This window comes from Lissotriton vulgaris, chromosome 5, assembly GCF_964263255.1.
Source record: "Lissotriton vulgaris chromosome 5, aLisVul1.2, whole genome shotgun sequence".
In the NCBI taxonomy this organism is placed as follows: domain Eukaryota; kingdom Metazoa; phylum Chordata; class Amphibia; order Caudata; family Salamandridae; genus Lissotriton; species Lissotriton vulgaris.
Window position 1 is genome coordinate 1745395757 of NC_141693.1, and position 15875 is coordinate 1745411631.

The 15875-nt window shown below is 46.4% G+C and overlaps 1 protein-coding gene across 2 annotated transcripts in view; it reads left to right on the top strand.

The window, feature by feature from the left end:
- Nucleotides 1–15875, top strand: part of ZNF652 (zinc finger protein 652) — a 372792-nt gene that overhangs the window by 219219 nt on the left and 137698 nt on the right. For both annotated transcript variants that reach the window (XM_086923997.1, XM_086923996.1), the window contains one exon: nucleotides 13504–13619. In XM_086923997.1, coding sequence (XP_086780123.1) covers nucleotides 13504–13619 — 116 coding nt within the window. The remainder of the gene's footprint in view (nucleotides 1–13503; nucleotides 13620–15875) is intronic.

The window sequence follows — 15875 nt, forward strand, 5'->3', positions numbered from 1 at the left end:
AGGTGCAAGAGTTCCTTGCCGCCATTGACCGCCTTTTCAGGACAAGGGCTCCCGCGGGCGCGACTTTGGGCCCGCAGTCCCTATTGAGGGCTCTTGCTTGCCACCGGCTCCGGCGTCGCAAGATCCTCCGCTGGCTGCTCCAGAGCCCCCTGCGGCTCCGTTCCCGGCACCGCATTGGGGTCTGTTCGTCCCACCTCCACCCTTGCCCAAGTTTCCAGGCAATTGTGCACCAGCGTATGACCTTAATTGGGACATGGAGCCGGATCAGTACCGTTCCCGGCGCCTTTGGAGCATTTCGGAAGCTTGTTTCCGGTCCAGGGAAGGCATGGCTTGGCAGTTCGGGCTGGACTGTTCCCATGAGGCACAGGGTCAGACTGATTTGCATATAGCCATGTCTGAACTGGGGTGGCAGAGTGGGCTAAAGAACGGTGATGGATCAAACCCTGATCTTTTGACTGGGTGTGAGTGTTTGATTGGTTCAGATGCTCCATCCATCACCACCCCCTTTTGTACCGCTTTTGGCCGCCATAAGTGTGGCAGGGTATGCTCAGACGTGAGTCCCTTGCTCACTTTGCCACTGGATTCAAGCAAGCCGGGCTGAAGAAGGCTGGAATGCCAGAAACCGGTCCTCTGAAGCTTGTTTCCGGTCCAGGGAAGGCATGGCTTGGCAGTTCGGGCTGGACTGTTCCCATGAGGCACAGGGTCAGACTGATTTGCATATAGCCATGTCTGAACTGTGGTGGCAGAGTGGGCTAAAGAACGGTGATGGATCAAACCCAGATCTTTTGACTGGGTGTGAGTGTTTGATTGGTTCAGATGCTCAGTCCATCACCACCCCCTTTTGTACCGCTTTTGGAGCATTTCTTTTCACCTGGGCCTCCACTGCCTGTGCCTTGGGCCATGGAGGAGGGGAATCACTGGGAGGGGTCGGAGGACCCTCTTGCACTCGCACTGCCGTGCAATGAACATGTGTGCGGATGACTCGGAGGGTGCAGGTGGCCATTACCTCTCCTCTGAGCATGGGTCTGTGTCTCCTCCCGCTGTCATGGAGGAAGGCGCCACATACACTGTGTTGCTACGTATAGCAGCTGAGGATCTTGACCTTGATCTGCCTACTGTTACTCTCAAGACGAACCTCCTTACTGAAGTGCTTCAGCCGGCAGCAAGTTCTATGAGGCCTTGACGGATGTTTTGATGGGCACTTGGTCTAGACCCGCCACAGGAGTTCCTGTGGATGAAAACGTGGTCCGGCATCACCACTTGGCAGCGGGTGACCCTGCCTTTTTAATAAATCATCCGACTCCGGAGAGCCTGGTCATTCAGGCCTCCACTTCCCAAAGTGCGGTCCCTACCGCCCCGCCGGATAAGGAATCGAAAAAGCTGGTGCAGTTTGGTAAAAAGTTGTTTTCCTCTGCCAGCCTAGGGCTTCGGTCGGTCAGCAACGCATGCCTCTTGGGCTGCTACTCTCATGCTGTGTGAGGCACGTTCGCGCAAACTCTGCCCCAGTGCCCGGAGGAGGTTCGGGCTGTACTTTCCCAAGCTGTTGCGGAGGGGAAGGATCCCGAAAAGTTCGCCATTCGGTGTGGGCTGGACATCGCAGACTCTTTGGGGAGAGCCACCTCCACGACGGTGGCCTTGGATCTCAATGCTTGGCTGTGGTCCACGGGGCTTTCGGGGGATGTCCAAAGTTCCCTCGTAGACATGCCTTTTGATGGTACTCGCCTGTTTGGCGATAAGGCAGATAGTGCGCTGGAGCGTTTCAAGGACTCTCGGGCTACTGCCAAGTCCTTGGGTCTCTCCGCCACACGCCTGGCCACGTCTACCTTTTGTGGCCACGGAAGGGGTGCCCCTAAACGTTCGTTCAGCCAGAAGCCTGCGCAGAACCAACCTCAGTGCAGCCGTGGGCGTGGTGGCCGCCGTGGTGCTGCAGGGGGCCAGCCTGCGTGTCAGTCCACCTCCGCTCCCGCAGCATCCGCCTCACAGCCTTCCTAGTCAGAGCTCTAGGGTGCATCCCACGCCGGTGGGCGGCAGTATTCAACATCACCTCCCCACTGGCGTTCTGTCACTTGGGACAGGTGGGTGCTGCAAATCGTCCAAAGGGGTTACTCCCTCCCCTTCAAGTCTGCCCCCCAGCATGCAACCTCAGTTCAAACGCATGTCGGGGGACCACTTTGCGCTTCTCCAACAGGAAGTCTCAGCCCTCTTTGCCAAGGGTGGCCATTGAGCATGTTTCTGGACCAGAAGTAGGATGTGGTTGTTATTCCCACTACTTTCTGGTCCCCAAGAAGGAGAAAGGGGGCCTGCGCCCCATCTTGGACCTCAGGAACGTCAATCGCTTCCTCCAGAAGGAGAAGATCAAGCGGTTCAGGGTAAGCCTGGAGCATTTTCAGTTTTCCATGCTCCCCTTTGGCCTTACCAGCGTTCCTAGGGTGTTTACGAAAGTAATGGCGGTGGTCGCAGCTCATCTGTGCAGATCAGGGGTTCCAGTTTTCCCCTATCTCGACGACTGGCTGTTGAAGGCGGGTTCGCCCAAGGATGTCGTCTCCCACCTCCAGACTACGGCGGACCTCCTGCATTCGCTGGGGTTCACTATTAACATGCCAAAGTCGCACCTGATTCCCTCTCAGAAGGTCGTCTTCATCTGAGCGTTTCTGGACACAGCGCAGTTTCGGGCTTATTCTCCCGAGAAGCGAGTCAAGGATATTCGGCTATGATTCCGATCTTTCAGCCTCTATCCTGGGTTTTGGTCAGAATGACCCTGCGGCTGTGGGTCTCATGGACTCCTGGATCATGCCAGGTGGCATATGCCGGCTCTGCAGTTGGACCTGAAGTTCCAGTGGGCACAGCATCGGGGGAATCTTGCTGATTGCATCCAGATCTTGGAGAGCACAGCACGCCAATTGCAGTGGTAGCTAACGAACCAGGATTCGGTCAACGGCAGATCCTTCTCCCTTCCTCAACCAGAGTTCACAGTGGTGACAGATGCATCACTTCTGGGGTGGGTCGGCCACATGGGAGAGGCGGAGATCAGAGGTCTCTGGCAGCGTCTGGGCTCCACATCCACCTTCTGGAGCTCTGGGCGATTCATCTTGCACTAAAGGCTTTCCGGGGGAAGAGTAGTGCAGGTGTTCACAGACAAGACCACCGTCATGTGTACTGCAACAAACAGTGGGGGTGGGGTCGTGTACCCTGTGTCAAGAGGCTCCTTTCCTCTGGACATAGCTGGAACATCAGGGCATATCCCTGGTTGTTCAACACCTGACAGGCTCGCTGAACGCCAGGGCTGACAAGCTCAGCCACAGGAGTGTGATGGATCACGAATGGTGTCTTCTCTCGGAGGTGGTGCAAGGTCACTTTTAGCAGTGGGGAGAGCCTTGGTTAGATCTATTTGCCACCAAACAGAACGCGCAATGTCAGCAATTCTGCATAATTGGAATTTCCAAGGCAGCACTCAGTCAGCGACGCTTTTCGTCGCAGGTGGAGTTGCAGTCTTCTATACGCCTTTCTGCCTATACCACTTCTGCCCAGTGTGCTTAAGAAGATCAAGCGCGACTGGGCCCAAGTCATTCTTGTGGCTCCGGATTGGGCACGGGCAATCTGGTATCCCGAGCTGTTTGATGGACATCAGCCCTCCGATCCGATTGCCTCTTTGAAAGGATCTTCTGTCACAGGAGCAGGGGTGGTCCTCCACCTGAACCTGTCCAACCTCCACCTCCTTGCCTGGAGATTCAGCGGCGACCAGTTGACAGCCTCTGACCTTCCTCCCGAAGTCTGTAATGTTATCTTGGCAGCCAGGTGTCCCTCCACTAAGATGGTATATGCTTGTAGATGGAACACATTTGTGGCTTTGTGCACAGCAAAGGCTGTGGATCCCCTTTCTGCCCCTCTTTCTGAGATTCTTTTGTTCCTCCTTTCTTTAGCCCAGCAGGGCTATCTCTCAGCCGTCTCAGCCTTCCTCGGCTTCATGATCAGCCTTCTCTTTTCAAGTGCCCATTTGTAAATAGATTTCTTAAGAGCATTACTCACCTCTTTCCTCATTCCTTTCGTAATGCCTCAGTGGGACTTGAATTTGGTCTTAATATACGTTATGTGCTTTTTTTTTGAGTCGCTACAGAACTGTCGTCTCAAACTTTTAATCTTAAAAACGTCCTTTCTGGTTGCCATCACCTCTGCTTGCAGGGTGAGTGAGCTTCAGGCTCTGTCTTCTAAGCCGTATTTTCTAGCTGTTCATCCGGACAAGGTTGTCCTAAGAACCAGACCTTCCTTTCTTCCGAAAGTGGTTACTTCTTTCCACATTGAACAGACCATCACTTTGCCCACCTTCTTTCCACATCCCTCAAAGAAGCAGTGGCGTCACTAGCGAAGTGCGGGGGTACGGACCGCACCGGGTGACACACCATCCCATGGGGTGACACAGTGACAGACTATTTGCGGTCGCCGGAGGTTTTAATATGTAATTAAATTTGGAGTGACTCCTAGTTTAGCACCGGTGTAAAGCTCTGTGAGCCACCCCCCCCGTCACTCACACCCCATTCGCTCCCGGGCTCTGCCCTTATGCAGCTGCATAGCCTGGCCTCGGCACAGGAGAGGGGCTGCGTGCACGTGCGCGGAGAACGGAGGGAGGTCGTGATTGAATGTGCAAATCTCCTCGGGACTTTGTTCTGGGCAGAGCAGCAACCGTCCGATGAATCAATTTAGGTTATGAACCTGGGATCTGCCGAGCTACACTCACGACAGTGGTAGGGACCACATTTCTGAACAATTAATACAAAGTAAACGTGTATAGTATTTCAAATACCTCCTCTGTTCACAAAAACGTAAATGTGAAAAAGAGGTGTGTGTGCTTGGTAGTGGTTGCGTGATGGTTTGAGGTATTTCAGTCATGGTTTTGTGTGGTTCACTTTGTGATCTCACCCTTAGAGAGATGTGAAATTAAGTAAGTGCCTTTAAGTGCAAGAGTGCATAGCATAAACTCAACTGAACGCAATGTATGCTTTGCAATGCATTATTTAAAATGCTGGTGTTTTTTTGTGCACGTTAGAAGTGGTGCACCCTAAGAAAGGGTGTTTGTTCACGGATATGTATGAGTGCACGAGGGGGAATTCGGGAAGGGGGATTCTTTGCTGTGTTTTCCGAAATGTCATTTTCTGCTCATACAACTGAAAGCTGCCTTAGATACAAAACCTTGGAGCCACAAAGCTGCCTTACCCGGGACTGAGCTTACCTTACTCAGTGCTACTCTACAACCCTGACACAACCATACTTGGCACTGCCCAAGCCCCAGGAGGCCATGGTACTCAGTACCATTCTGGCCCTTGTGACTGACACGTCAGTCTTCTCCAAAGGCACAAAGGACTCTTGTGAAAGGTATGATTTCCAACCCTGGTCACTGCCTAGCTGCTTCTTTTTACTGAGACACTCCGCCACCACCCTACTCTCGAATATGCCATGGGGTGCAGATACACAAATGTTTTTGCACTACCAAAGAACTAATAGACAGGCATTATGCAGCGCATTAACTCATGCCAAACATTTAGGAGTAACCCAGGTTTCCATCTGCGCCCACACTGCTCCTCTTTGAGAGTACATGTACTGCAGTTGCCTAATGTTGAAAGATTTTGAAGTTATCCACTACATAAAATATTATTGTGCGAGCAATTTAGCCACTTTTTTATGTTATCAGGGTGAAAAGGTTGATGTCACTCCCACTGAGATATCTGAATGTTATGTCAATTAATGTGACACTATGATTTTGCTGCAATGATACTTGCCCTGTGCTGTGCTTATCTGTACCTTTATAAGATGTATATTTACAAAGAGATATGGTTGTCATGTGGATATGAGTGAAGGATGGGGTAGTATTGGAAATGGAATGTGATGAGAGTCAGCAATCTTTCCTTCTTGTTCAAGAATGAATGTTTTAAAGTAATCTTAAAAGTAGAGAAAGAGGAGATAAGCACAAGGGAGTGGGGAGTTAATTCAGGTGATGAGATCCCAGCAAGGGCCCTTTGCCACTGGATTCAAGCTAGCCTGGCTGATAAAGGTTGTTACCCAGAAACCAGCCGCAGGATGCTTGTATCCGGTTATGGGACGACCTGGCTTGGCAGTTCCGGCTTGACTGATCCCATGAGGAACAGGGTCAAGACTGATTTGTGAACTGAGGTGGCGAAGTGAGCTAAAGAATGATGATGGATTCAACCCAGATCTGTGACTGGGAGTGAGTGTCTGAAAAGTTTCAGCGCTCAGTCCATCCTCTCCTTGTGTTTGCTCTGGATTTCCACAGAAAGTGCTACAAATTACATGAACGTATTAGGCAGTGACTTCCCATAAGGGCTGGAGTATCCTCTTTTGATAATGTAAAGGTCTCAAATGGCAGGACTTGCGTGGTGACTTACTATGCTTGCTGTGCTCTTGCGTTGCACTGTAGATAGGGTCCTAGGCTCCAGGTAGTTTTGGGCTACTGCAAGTATTGTCTAGAGTTTGAGTTGTCATTGCAGTGCTTGGAGTATCCATTTGAGGCTTCAGTTAATGTGGCTCTGCTGCTAGCGCGAAGTAGGTAGCAGGGGCTCCTCTCAAGACTTGGCCTGGTGCTCAAGGGAGAATGCACTGACTGGTGCCCTCTGCGACGCCAGTCTATGGTCATCAATGGAGGCTGCAGAGGAGTCTGCCAGATCTTGCAACGCTGGTCTTTTAAAGACCGTGCGATACTGCTGGAATCAGGCGACAAGCGTGTGGCCCCACCACATGGGCAGGTCAGCTAATCATGTCATGTGGGCTCTTGGACCGGCCACATGAGGGCAGAGTCCCACCAAGTTGATTCTCCGGCGATCATATTTTGCCAGACAGTGTCTGCGGCCCCTAGTATCCATGTAACATCGCCTCCTCTTGACGCCTAGAAGTCTGTGTGGTGCTAAAAGTCGTGAGGTGGTGACACCATGAGTTACCCACACTGGGTGACACCAACCTTAGTGGCACCACTGCAAAGAAGGCACCGTCTGGATGCAAAACATGCGCTGTCCTTCTGTCTGGATCGCACAAGACAATTCAGGGTAGATAACCAACTCTTTGTTGGCTATGTGGGTGCCAAAAATGGTCGGGCGTGCAAAAACGGACCATCTCTAGGTGGGTCCTTCTTTGCATAAATATTTGCCCCTCTTTGGCAAAGAAGGAGCCTCCAGTAGGACTGCACGCCCAATCAACCAGGGCGACGGTGGCCACTACTGCTTTGATACGTGGACTTCCCCTTCATGATATCTACCAGGCAGCCACGTGGGCATCTCTGCACACGCTCACAAAACACTATTGCCTGGATTCTCAAGTCCGGAGAGACTGCTTTTTTGGCAGTTATGTTCTCCAGGACTTCCTGGTGTGAACTTAGTTCGCAGACCAACCTCCGGGGTTGGTATTTGGGGTATCTATTCTAAGGTAAGGAATGTATAACTAATAGTCTCTTTCAGATGAACAAGTTACTTACCTTCGGTAACGATATATCTGTACGAGGCATGTACTGGTAAAAGATTCCTTACCGACCCACCCCGTTCGGCGAACTGACTTCTAGTGTAATGGGCTTACTTTCAGCGCCCTAGTTTTGTGCACCAATGGTCAGTGTCTTGCATGGCCCGGCGCTTCTGGCGTGGAATGTTGTGCAAAGAACTTACGTCAGTCTGTGAAGGCGGTGCCTAAGTAGATACCGCAACGTCATCCCGGCGACCACAACAACGAACGCGGAGACAACCGATGCCACCTATCGACACGCAGGGAGTACTGCTACGAAGAAATTTCTTCGGATCCAGTCTGACGCCTAAGGATAATTCTAAGGTAAGGAATCTATAACTAATATTTCTCTCTTACAGATATGTCGTTACCGAATGTAAGTAACTTGTTCTACTAGAGTGGACCACGGAATTAAAGCACTTCGATAAGCATGAGTGTAATATTTACTTTGACTTTATATGCATGGCAATGCTGTCCCTGTCTTAGCTACTGTGAAAGATGACTAATAAAAATAACATAGATCATTCAGCAGCTTCAGTATAACAAACCTATTCTCCTAACAAAGAGACTCATCTAAATAAATGCACATACTCAAACTATTGGCTAACATGCATTATCCCTTAACCCTGTACTTCATGGTATATCATGATCCCGGTGGACAAACAAATAAATAAATAAACATATTCCCCCAAGCTCCAACCTCACCCCCCTGACTTTTCCAATTCCTACCCATGCTCATATACTTCTTAATTGGGTATGCTGATGCTGTCCTTTCTTTCCATCTCCTTATGAGTACAAGGAGAATGTATTGTGATTGACTTACAAACCTAGCCAGTCCAGATAAACAATTGACCATGGCCCCAGTCAAAGACAATATTTTAAGATGCTTAGATGTTAATGTAATACATATAATTGTATTATCAAGTGGAAAAAGTCAAAGAATTACTGGAAAAAGCTATAAAGCTCTGCACAACTCCCCATTGTGGGTTTGAGTGCAGGGTGTGGCTTTAAGGTAAGGCCCTGTAATCAACCTAAGCTGTGTAAAGGCTGTGCGCAGCGGGGGTTGCCCTCCGGAATTGATTTAGGCACAGAGTCTGCATACAGGCAGTGGGGTTTGGCTGCCCACTGCAAGTTGGGCACTGAACTTCACTGTGTTCAGTGAAGGTTGGGCCTAAGGCCTAGCACCTGTGGCGAGTTGGAGACTAGGCTCTGCGCCCAACATTTGTATGTGATAGATTTTTTTAAAGAATTTACTGCAAAAGAAACCAAGGTTAAATTGAAGTTATGGCTGGGGTTATATCAGTTCAATGTAAATTTAAAGAAAAAACGGAGAAGTTTACTACCAAAAAACACAGTTAACCCCTTCGATGCTGTTGACGGAACGGTTCCGTCATGCACGTCGGGTGAGCTGTGCGGATGACGGACCCGTTCCGTCATGACTCCGCCCGCGCAAGGCGGAGTCAGCATGGGCGGGGAATTCGCGCCGCACGGAAGCGGTTAAAGTGAAGTTATGGTTTTTAAACAAAACCTAGAAATTAACTACATTTGCCAGTTGTGATTAGGCAAACTTATTTCAGTTGGAACCTTTGGTTGACTTCTCTTTGAATAAATGTGCTTTTTCAAGCTCAAAGCTACAAAATAAACATGTAATATAAAAACAAATATGACAGTCAATGTGTGTAATGATGTTCTATCTTGCCCTCATGGATTTCTGGTTACATTTACAAAATATTTCATCAGAACTCTTTCATAGCAGTATTGGACCATACTAGGCAGTTACCCATTATGTATTCTATATTATTCATTGGCGGTTGACGCTGTGTTGTGACATCCTTCTGTAATGTCAATAGGCAAATTTTGTGGCAGGTTTTGAATGTTGGAGGCCTGCCCCGCTTGGTTTCAGGTCCAGTGCCTATATTCTAACAACTGTGCAGTTGGCTTATATAGACTTGGATTGGCAGCTTCCATGTTTGGATGTTCCCTATAAGTCTAGCAGGGAGGTATTTTTACCCAAACTTTTGTTAAATTTGTACACCTCCTGATTTAACCAAGGTGCAAACTGTATGTTTCCACCAACACTGACACGAAAGGAGGGTAGAGTTCCTATAGCCCAGGGTCCAAGATATGTAGTTTGTGGACAAGCCTTCATGTTTATTTTGTCCACTGGTCAAGTAGGTCTCATCCCCTCAATCTCAAACCTTTTGTCTGTCAGTTTACAGTGCCACAGTGTGGTTCTGTGAAAGAGGATTGTCAGCTCCTTAGTATAAGCATCCCTCTTTATAAGATGGGGAAAATTGTATACATTTTTTTATTAATGGGAAAGTCTTTGAGGATGAGTGGTCTGGAAATCTGTGAACTTAAAGTGAACTTTAAGCTCAGTTAGCATTGCTGACCTTGGTTTAATTATGGAAATGTTCATACCTGTTTGTAAAACTTAAATTATTGTTGCTATTTATAATGCTTTTAAAATGCTTTCTTGAGTACATTTAAATGTATGCAGAAGAATGAAAGCAGGATTGGTGATTGACTGATGTGGAGTCGGTGTAAATTCATTCTTTACAACATATAAACTATATCAAGTCCCCCATTCTTAAAGTTTCAAAAGTACATAAACAGGCCTCGGACTGCATGGGTGCAGATGAAAGACTCAGATTTTCACAATTTACAGAAGTAGTTCTGGAAAACATACTCCTAGCAAATGTAAGGGAATTCTATTTTTATATGATCAAATATACATTTGTATAATTTCCCATTCAAAAATGTGCATGCAAAGGACAAATTCACATTTTAAAACTGTTTTTTTTCTCTATGCTCTCACCTTTTTTTGGGAGAAGGTGAAGTCACCTTGAAAAAAGTTTTGCTCCTCCCTTTATCAGAAGTACATTGGCACCCTTTTCTAGGTTAGGAAGTAGTTGGAGAGAAGTCGTTGAATACGGTTACATATAAGAAGAAATTCTAGCCCCTGTGAGTAGATTTGATCTCACAAAAATCTTAATGCACAACACTTTTCTTGTGAGTAAATCCTTTAAGGAGTGCAAACCAACTTTTACTGGTTTAAGTCAACCATACACAGTCGAGTATACACAAACATAGAGAAAATTGAGCCCATAGCCTTTCATTCTGACAATGACTTGCAGGTTTCATTTAGCTATAAAATGTAAACCATTTATCTTGCATTTTGTTTATACTTACATTATGGCAAATAAGGGTAACTGAGGCACCTTGAGAGGAAGTGATTTACCCAAGAATTACCAATTTTGGTTAAGTGGAGAAGCCAGACTGTGAGTGGTCTTGTTGGCCCTTATTTGGTAGCCAAAGGACTTAACTGCAAATATAATATGGGTACAGTAACATTTAGTGAAATGGAGTACATGCTTAAAAAATGTATTTGCCAAAACAAATTATACTCTGAACTAAGCTTTCAACTGAACACTGGCATAATTAAAGTACGGTCACATTCAGAGTTCTGCCATAATGAGAAAGCTAAAAGAACAAATGATGGGATGCTGAATAAATCAAACATTCAACCCCAGTCACAGATCTGAGTTTAATCCATGGTGTCATTGCTTACCATGCCACCCCAGTTTGACCCCAGTCATAAACACATCAGTTTTGACCCTGCTCTCCAGGGGAACAGTCCAGCCCGAACTTCCAGGCTCTGTCCTCCTTGGACCGGAAACAAGCATCCTGGAACCGGTTTCTGGGTATCACCACCTCATCAGCCATGCTATTTTGAATCCAGTGGCACAATGAGCACGGGACACACGTCTGGGAAAACTCTTCCAACTTAGGGTGACAAAAGGATAAAGAACAAATGATAGACAGAATGCTGAACAAATCAAGTAACAAATCCAGTCACAGATCTGGGTTCAATCCATAGTTTGTTTTTGCTCACCAGGTCACCCCAGTTTGGACCCAGCCATATGCAAATCAGTCTTGACCCTGCTCCTCATGGGAACAGTCCAGCCCGAACTACCAAATCAGGACCTCACTGGACTGGAAGCAAGCATCCTGGGGCTACTTTTGAGGTATCACCCATCATCACCCATACTTGCTTGAATCCAAAGGATCATGGAGCACGGGACCCACGCCTGGGCATACCTTTGCCAATGAAACCGACAAAAGCAAAAAGAAGAAATGATGGACAGAATTCTGAATAAATCAAGCATTCACCTCCAGTCACAGATCTTTAAGCATTGCTTTTTGTTTGCTCTCAATTCCACCCCAGTTTCAACTAAGCCGTATGCAAATCAGTCTTGAGCCTACTGTCAATGGAAGCAGTCCAGCCGAACTGCCAGTCCAGGTCCTCACTGGTTGGCAAAGCAGCATCCTGGAGCCGTTTCTGGGGTATCACCCCTCATCAGCCATGCTAGCTTGAATCCAGTTGCACAGTGAACACAGGGCCCCCACACCTTCCCACTTAGGGCGGCAACATCAAAAAGTACAAATGATGGAGGGGATGCTACCCAAATCAAACATTCACCCCCACTCAGAAAGCTGGCATAAAGTGAGCCTAATCACAAAGGAACCTGTGGATGTTCAAATAGTTGGCATAAAGAGAATATTATGTTAGATGGACTGTATAATCATTAAGGTAGCATCATTAAGGTCTTGCTAGAGTTCAAGCTCTGGGAAAATGAGTCCCAGCCTAATCACAGAGGATGTCATCAAGGATCTAATGTGGGAACAGTGCTAACATTCGTCATCTCATTGTATGCCACCATATGGGAGGCATGAATTATTTTTACAGAACATGTAGTCTCCCAAAGCGATGTATCCCTTGGGCAAGAAGATCTTTTATAAAATTCCACATCCCTCCAAGAGAGCGCGTCTATACTGTATTTGCAATGTTATATATCAACAGATTTCTGTCTTTTCGTATTGTATTAGATGTGACATTTATCATTCATAATTATTTTACATTGTTTCAGTAAAAGCTCAATAAACAATGCTTTGTAAAGCCTCGCACAGCAATATACACTCCCAATATTCAGCTGTGGCTTGAGCAGTCCAAAGCTGTGGGCGTTACACTGCCATAGTTTCATCTTCCAAATGATGCACTTTAAAATGGATTCAAATCTGATATTTTAAGCTTATACTGCCACACTACACCAACTCCATCTGTTTTGAAAAACTAGACAAACCATTCTAACTACGTTCTTATGCAATGTTATTTAGTCTCTGGTCCTTTTACATCTTAATGGAGGATTCTCTATTGTGCTTTGTCAAAATTAAGCTAAGGGTCCTCAACTCAGCGGCCCTGCAAAGTAGAAAATATGTTTGACCAAAATCTCACTTATTTTTTACTAATTGTCTGCCCCTGAAAATCAAAATTTCTTCAAAGTCTTGTTCACTACTCAATTGCTAATAGACTTCAGCAACTACCTTAAAACTTCCCGCAGCTGTGGAAATACAATAAACGAGGAATGATCATTGTATGATGCAGGAAATTCAGAAAGCCACCACATTTAGAACTTCATTTCTGATGTACTCCTACTACACCTCGCTGCTCAAAGGCATCAAATTCTCTCCTTCACTATATTACATCCATACTGATACTTGGTGAAGGAGGTCCGGAAAACAGACCTGATGTAACTGCTTTATTTATCTCCTGAAAACTATTGTTCTCGCTCTCTCTGTAGAACTTAAATTCGTTTCTGGTTATTTTATGTACAACTATCTGATCGCTCATATAACCGACTATGCTTGAAAACCCTTTAATAATTAAATACTGTTAGATTCTTGTAAATTCGCAATTTAATGATAGCTTCCTTTCGCACACAGCAAGCATACCAGCATAGTGCATTTAAGTCTTCATTTCTAATTGGGCCTTCAAAAGGTTCACCTTAATCTCTTCAATATGTATCCAGATATCTGTGGGTTTGGGAGGGGATGATCATAGTGCAACTGTTGTAAACTAGTGATGAAAGGCTTGCCTGTGTACTTTAGATTATACAATAACTGCAAACTTCGGCCCATTGTTAATTCTGCTTATGTTTTGTCTTTCAGCACATACAAAGGACATGCCATTTACATGTGAAACCTGTGGGAAGTCCTTCAAGCGCAGTATGTCCCTTAAAGTTCACTCCTTGCAGCACTCTGGGGAGAAACCTTTTCGATGTGAGGTGAGTTGAATCCAGTCAGGCAATAATCTTGCAGCAAACTATAAAGCACCAGTAATGTTTGAGATGTATGCTGTATAGAGCTCAAACCTCACTGAATGTACTATGTATGTCTTTATCTAACAGTGACTTTTTATTCGGTTTAAACTGCATAGACAGAAAATAAGCAAGAAAAACAAGTGTATAATTAGTTGAGTTATACAGCAAAGTCTATATCCCGTATGGGGTGGGTATATCCACTGTACAATCCAGAGAACAGCTCAATATGTCCACAGCTCCATCCAGTGACACAGAACCTTCATTTGATAGGTTGCGTGAGTCTATCCTAGAGATTCAACGTGTGTTTATTGTAGAAACGAAAGATAATAAGGCCAAACAGGGGCATAACTATTTCATGCCGTCAGTGTAAAGACGACCTAGCATCCCTCCTGGAGATGGACCTATTGTCCCTATGTAGTTGCTCATTGGTGGGATATGGGGTGCTGGGACTCACAGTCTAGCCCAAAGAAGGATAATAACATCACACTCCGAATTGCTCACCGGTTGGGGGGGGTATATCAGCCTATTCCGTTGTAAGCTCTGTATGTCTTTTTAAGGCAGGTTGTGGGAAGCTTTTCTTTAAAAGTGGCTACTTTTACATCAGTTCTTGTTTGGTTACTCACCAGAGCACGGATTGTTATCTGTTTAGAGCTTTTCACCTCTATTTACAAGGAGGTATGATGTAATCCAACCCTTCGGCCTGGGGCGACTCCTGGTGGCCGACCGCACTGGGAACCGCTTCAACACCCACTGACCACCCACGCAACCTCGGGGGTCATCCTCGACTCCACCCTCTCCATGACTAAACAGGTCAACGTCGTCTCCTCCTCCTGCTCTGCTTCAACACCCTCCGCCTGCTCCGTAGGATCTACAAGTGGATCCCCACTGAAACGAGAAGAACAGTCACCTAGGCCCTTGTCAGCAGTAGGTTGGACTATGGAAACGTCCTCTACATAGCAGCCTCGGCCAAACTAATGAGACGGCTCCAACGCATCCAGAACGCCTCTGCACGCCTGATCCTCGACGTCCCTCGCCGCAGCCACATCACACCCCTCCTGAGAGACTTGCACTGGCTCCCGGTCAACAAGAGGATAACCTTCAAGCTCCTCACCCACGCACACAAGGCACTCCACAACACCGGACCAACGTGCCTCAACAGACGACTCAGCTTCTACACCCCCACCCGCCAGCTCCGCTCCGCCGACCTCGCCCTCGCTAAAGTCCCCCGCTTCTGAAGAGCCACCTCAGGTGGCAGATCGTTCTCCCACCTCACCGCAAAGACCTGGAACACCCTCCCCATCCACCTACCGCAGACCCAAGACATTCTGCCCTTCAGAAAACTCCTCAAGACCTGGCTTTTCGAGCAGTAGCAGCATTCCCCACCCCAGTGCCTTGAGACCCTCACAGGTAAGTAGTGCGCTTTACAAATGATATGATTGATTGATTGAATTAGGTCACCTGCGCTCTAATGACCATCACTATAAAGAAAATTCAGTAATATTTGGGAGCTAAGAGTTCTGTTCAAACCAGCAGCCTCTTCTGCCTGGTTAGAAATATGTTTGCTCTATTCATCGGGATCGGACCATGTTTATTTTTTGGGGAATATAATTTTCAGGTTTCAGGTTATAAGTTGCACAGCAGAGTACTGGGCCTGCTTTATTTAGCCAGCAGTGCCTGTACAGTATTACGCCCAAAATCATTTGCCTTTTTCTGAGCCTACTCTTTACTAATTATGCCTATTTGCATTTTCTACACACCTATGGCCACCTCTTCATTGGTATTCACAGGTCCGCTGTCATTGAAACGAATCCTGCATTTCATTTCTTTTCATTTACATTTTTATTTGGATTAATTGAAAAATTCAACCATAATGAGCACAATTTAAATATTAAACCACTTTTTAAATAAACATACTTATAGAAAGTGTACATGGTTGTGTATGTCAGGGTTTTTAACTGTGAATCAGTACACCACACTTTTGGTGAATTTCTTTCTTTTTTTTTAATTGCTTTTTATAACAGTTTAGCCACGCATTGGTAGATTATTGCATTGGAAATGATGAGCTTGAAGAGTCTCACTTGTGTGTGTAGCTGGAATGGGACAATTTTAGCAGATTCCCAATTTTGGAAACTGCCTTTTTCATGTGATGACTTAATTCCTACTTCAGATTTATGTTTGTTAATAGATTTTAATTTGTGAAGAGCATAAATCTAAACCCAG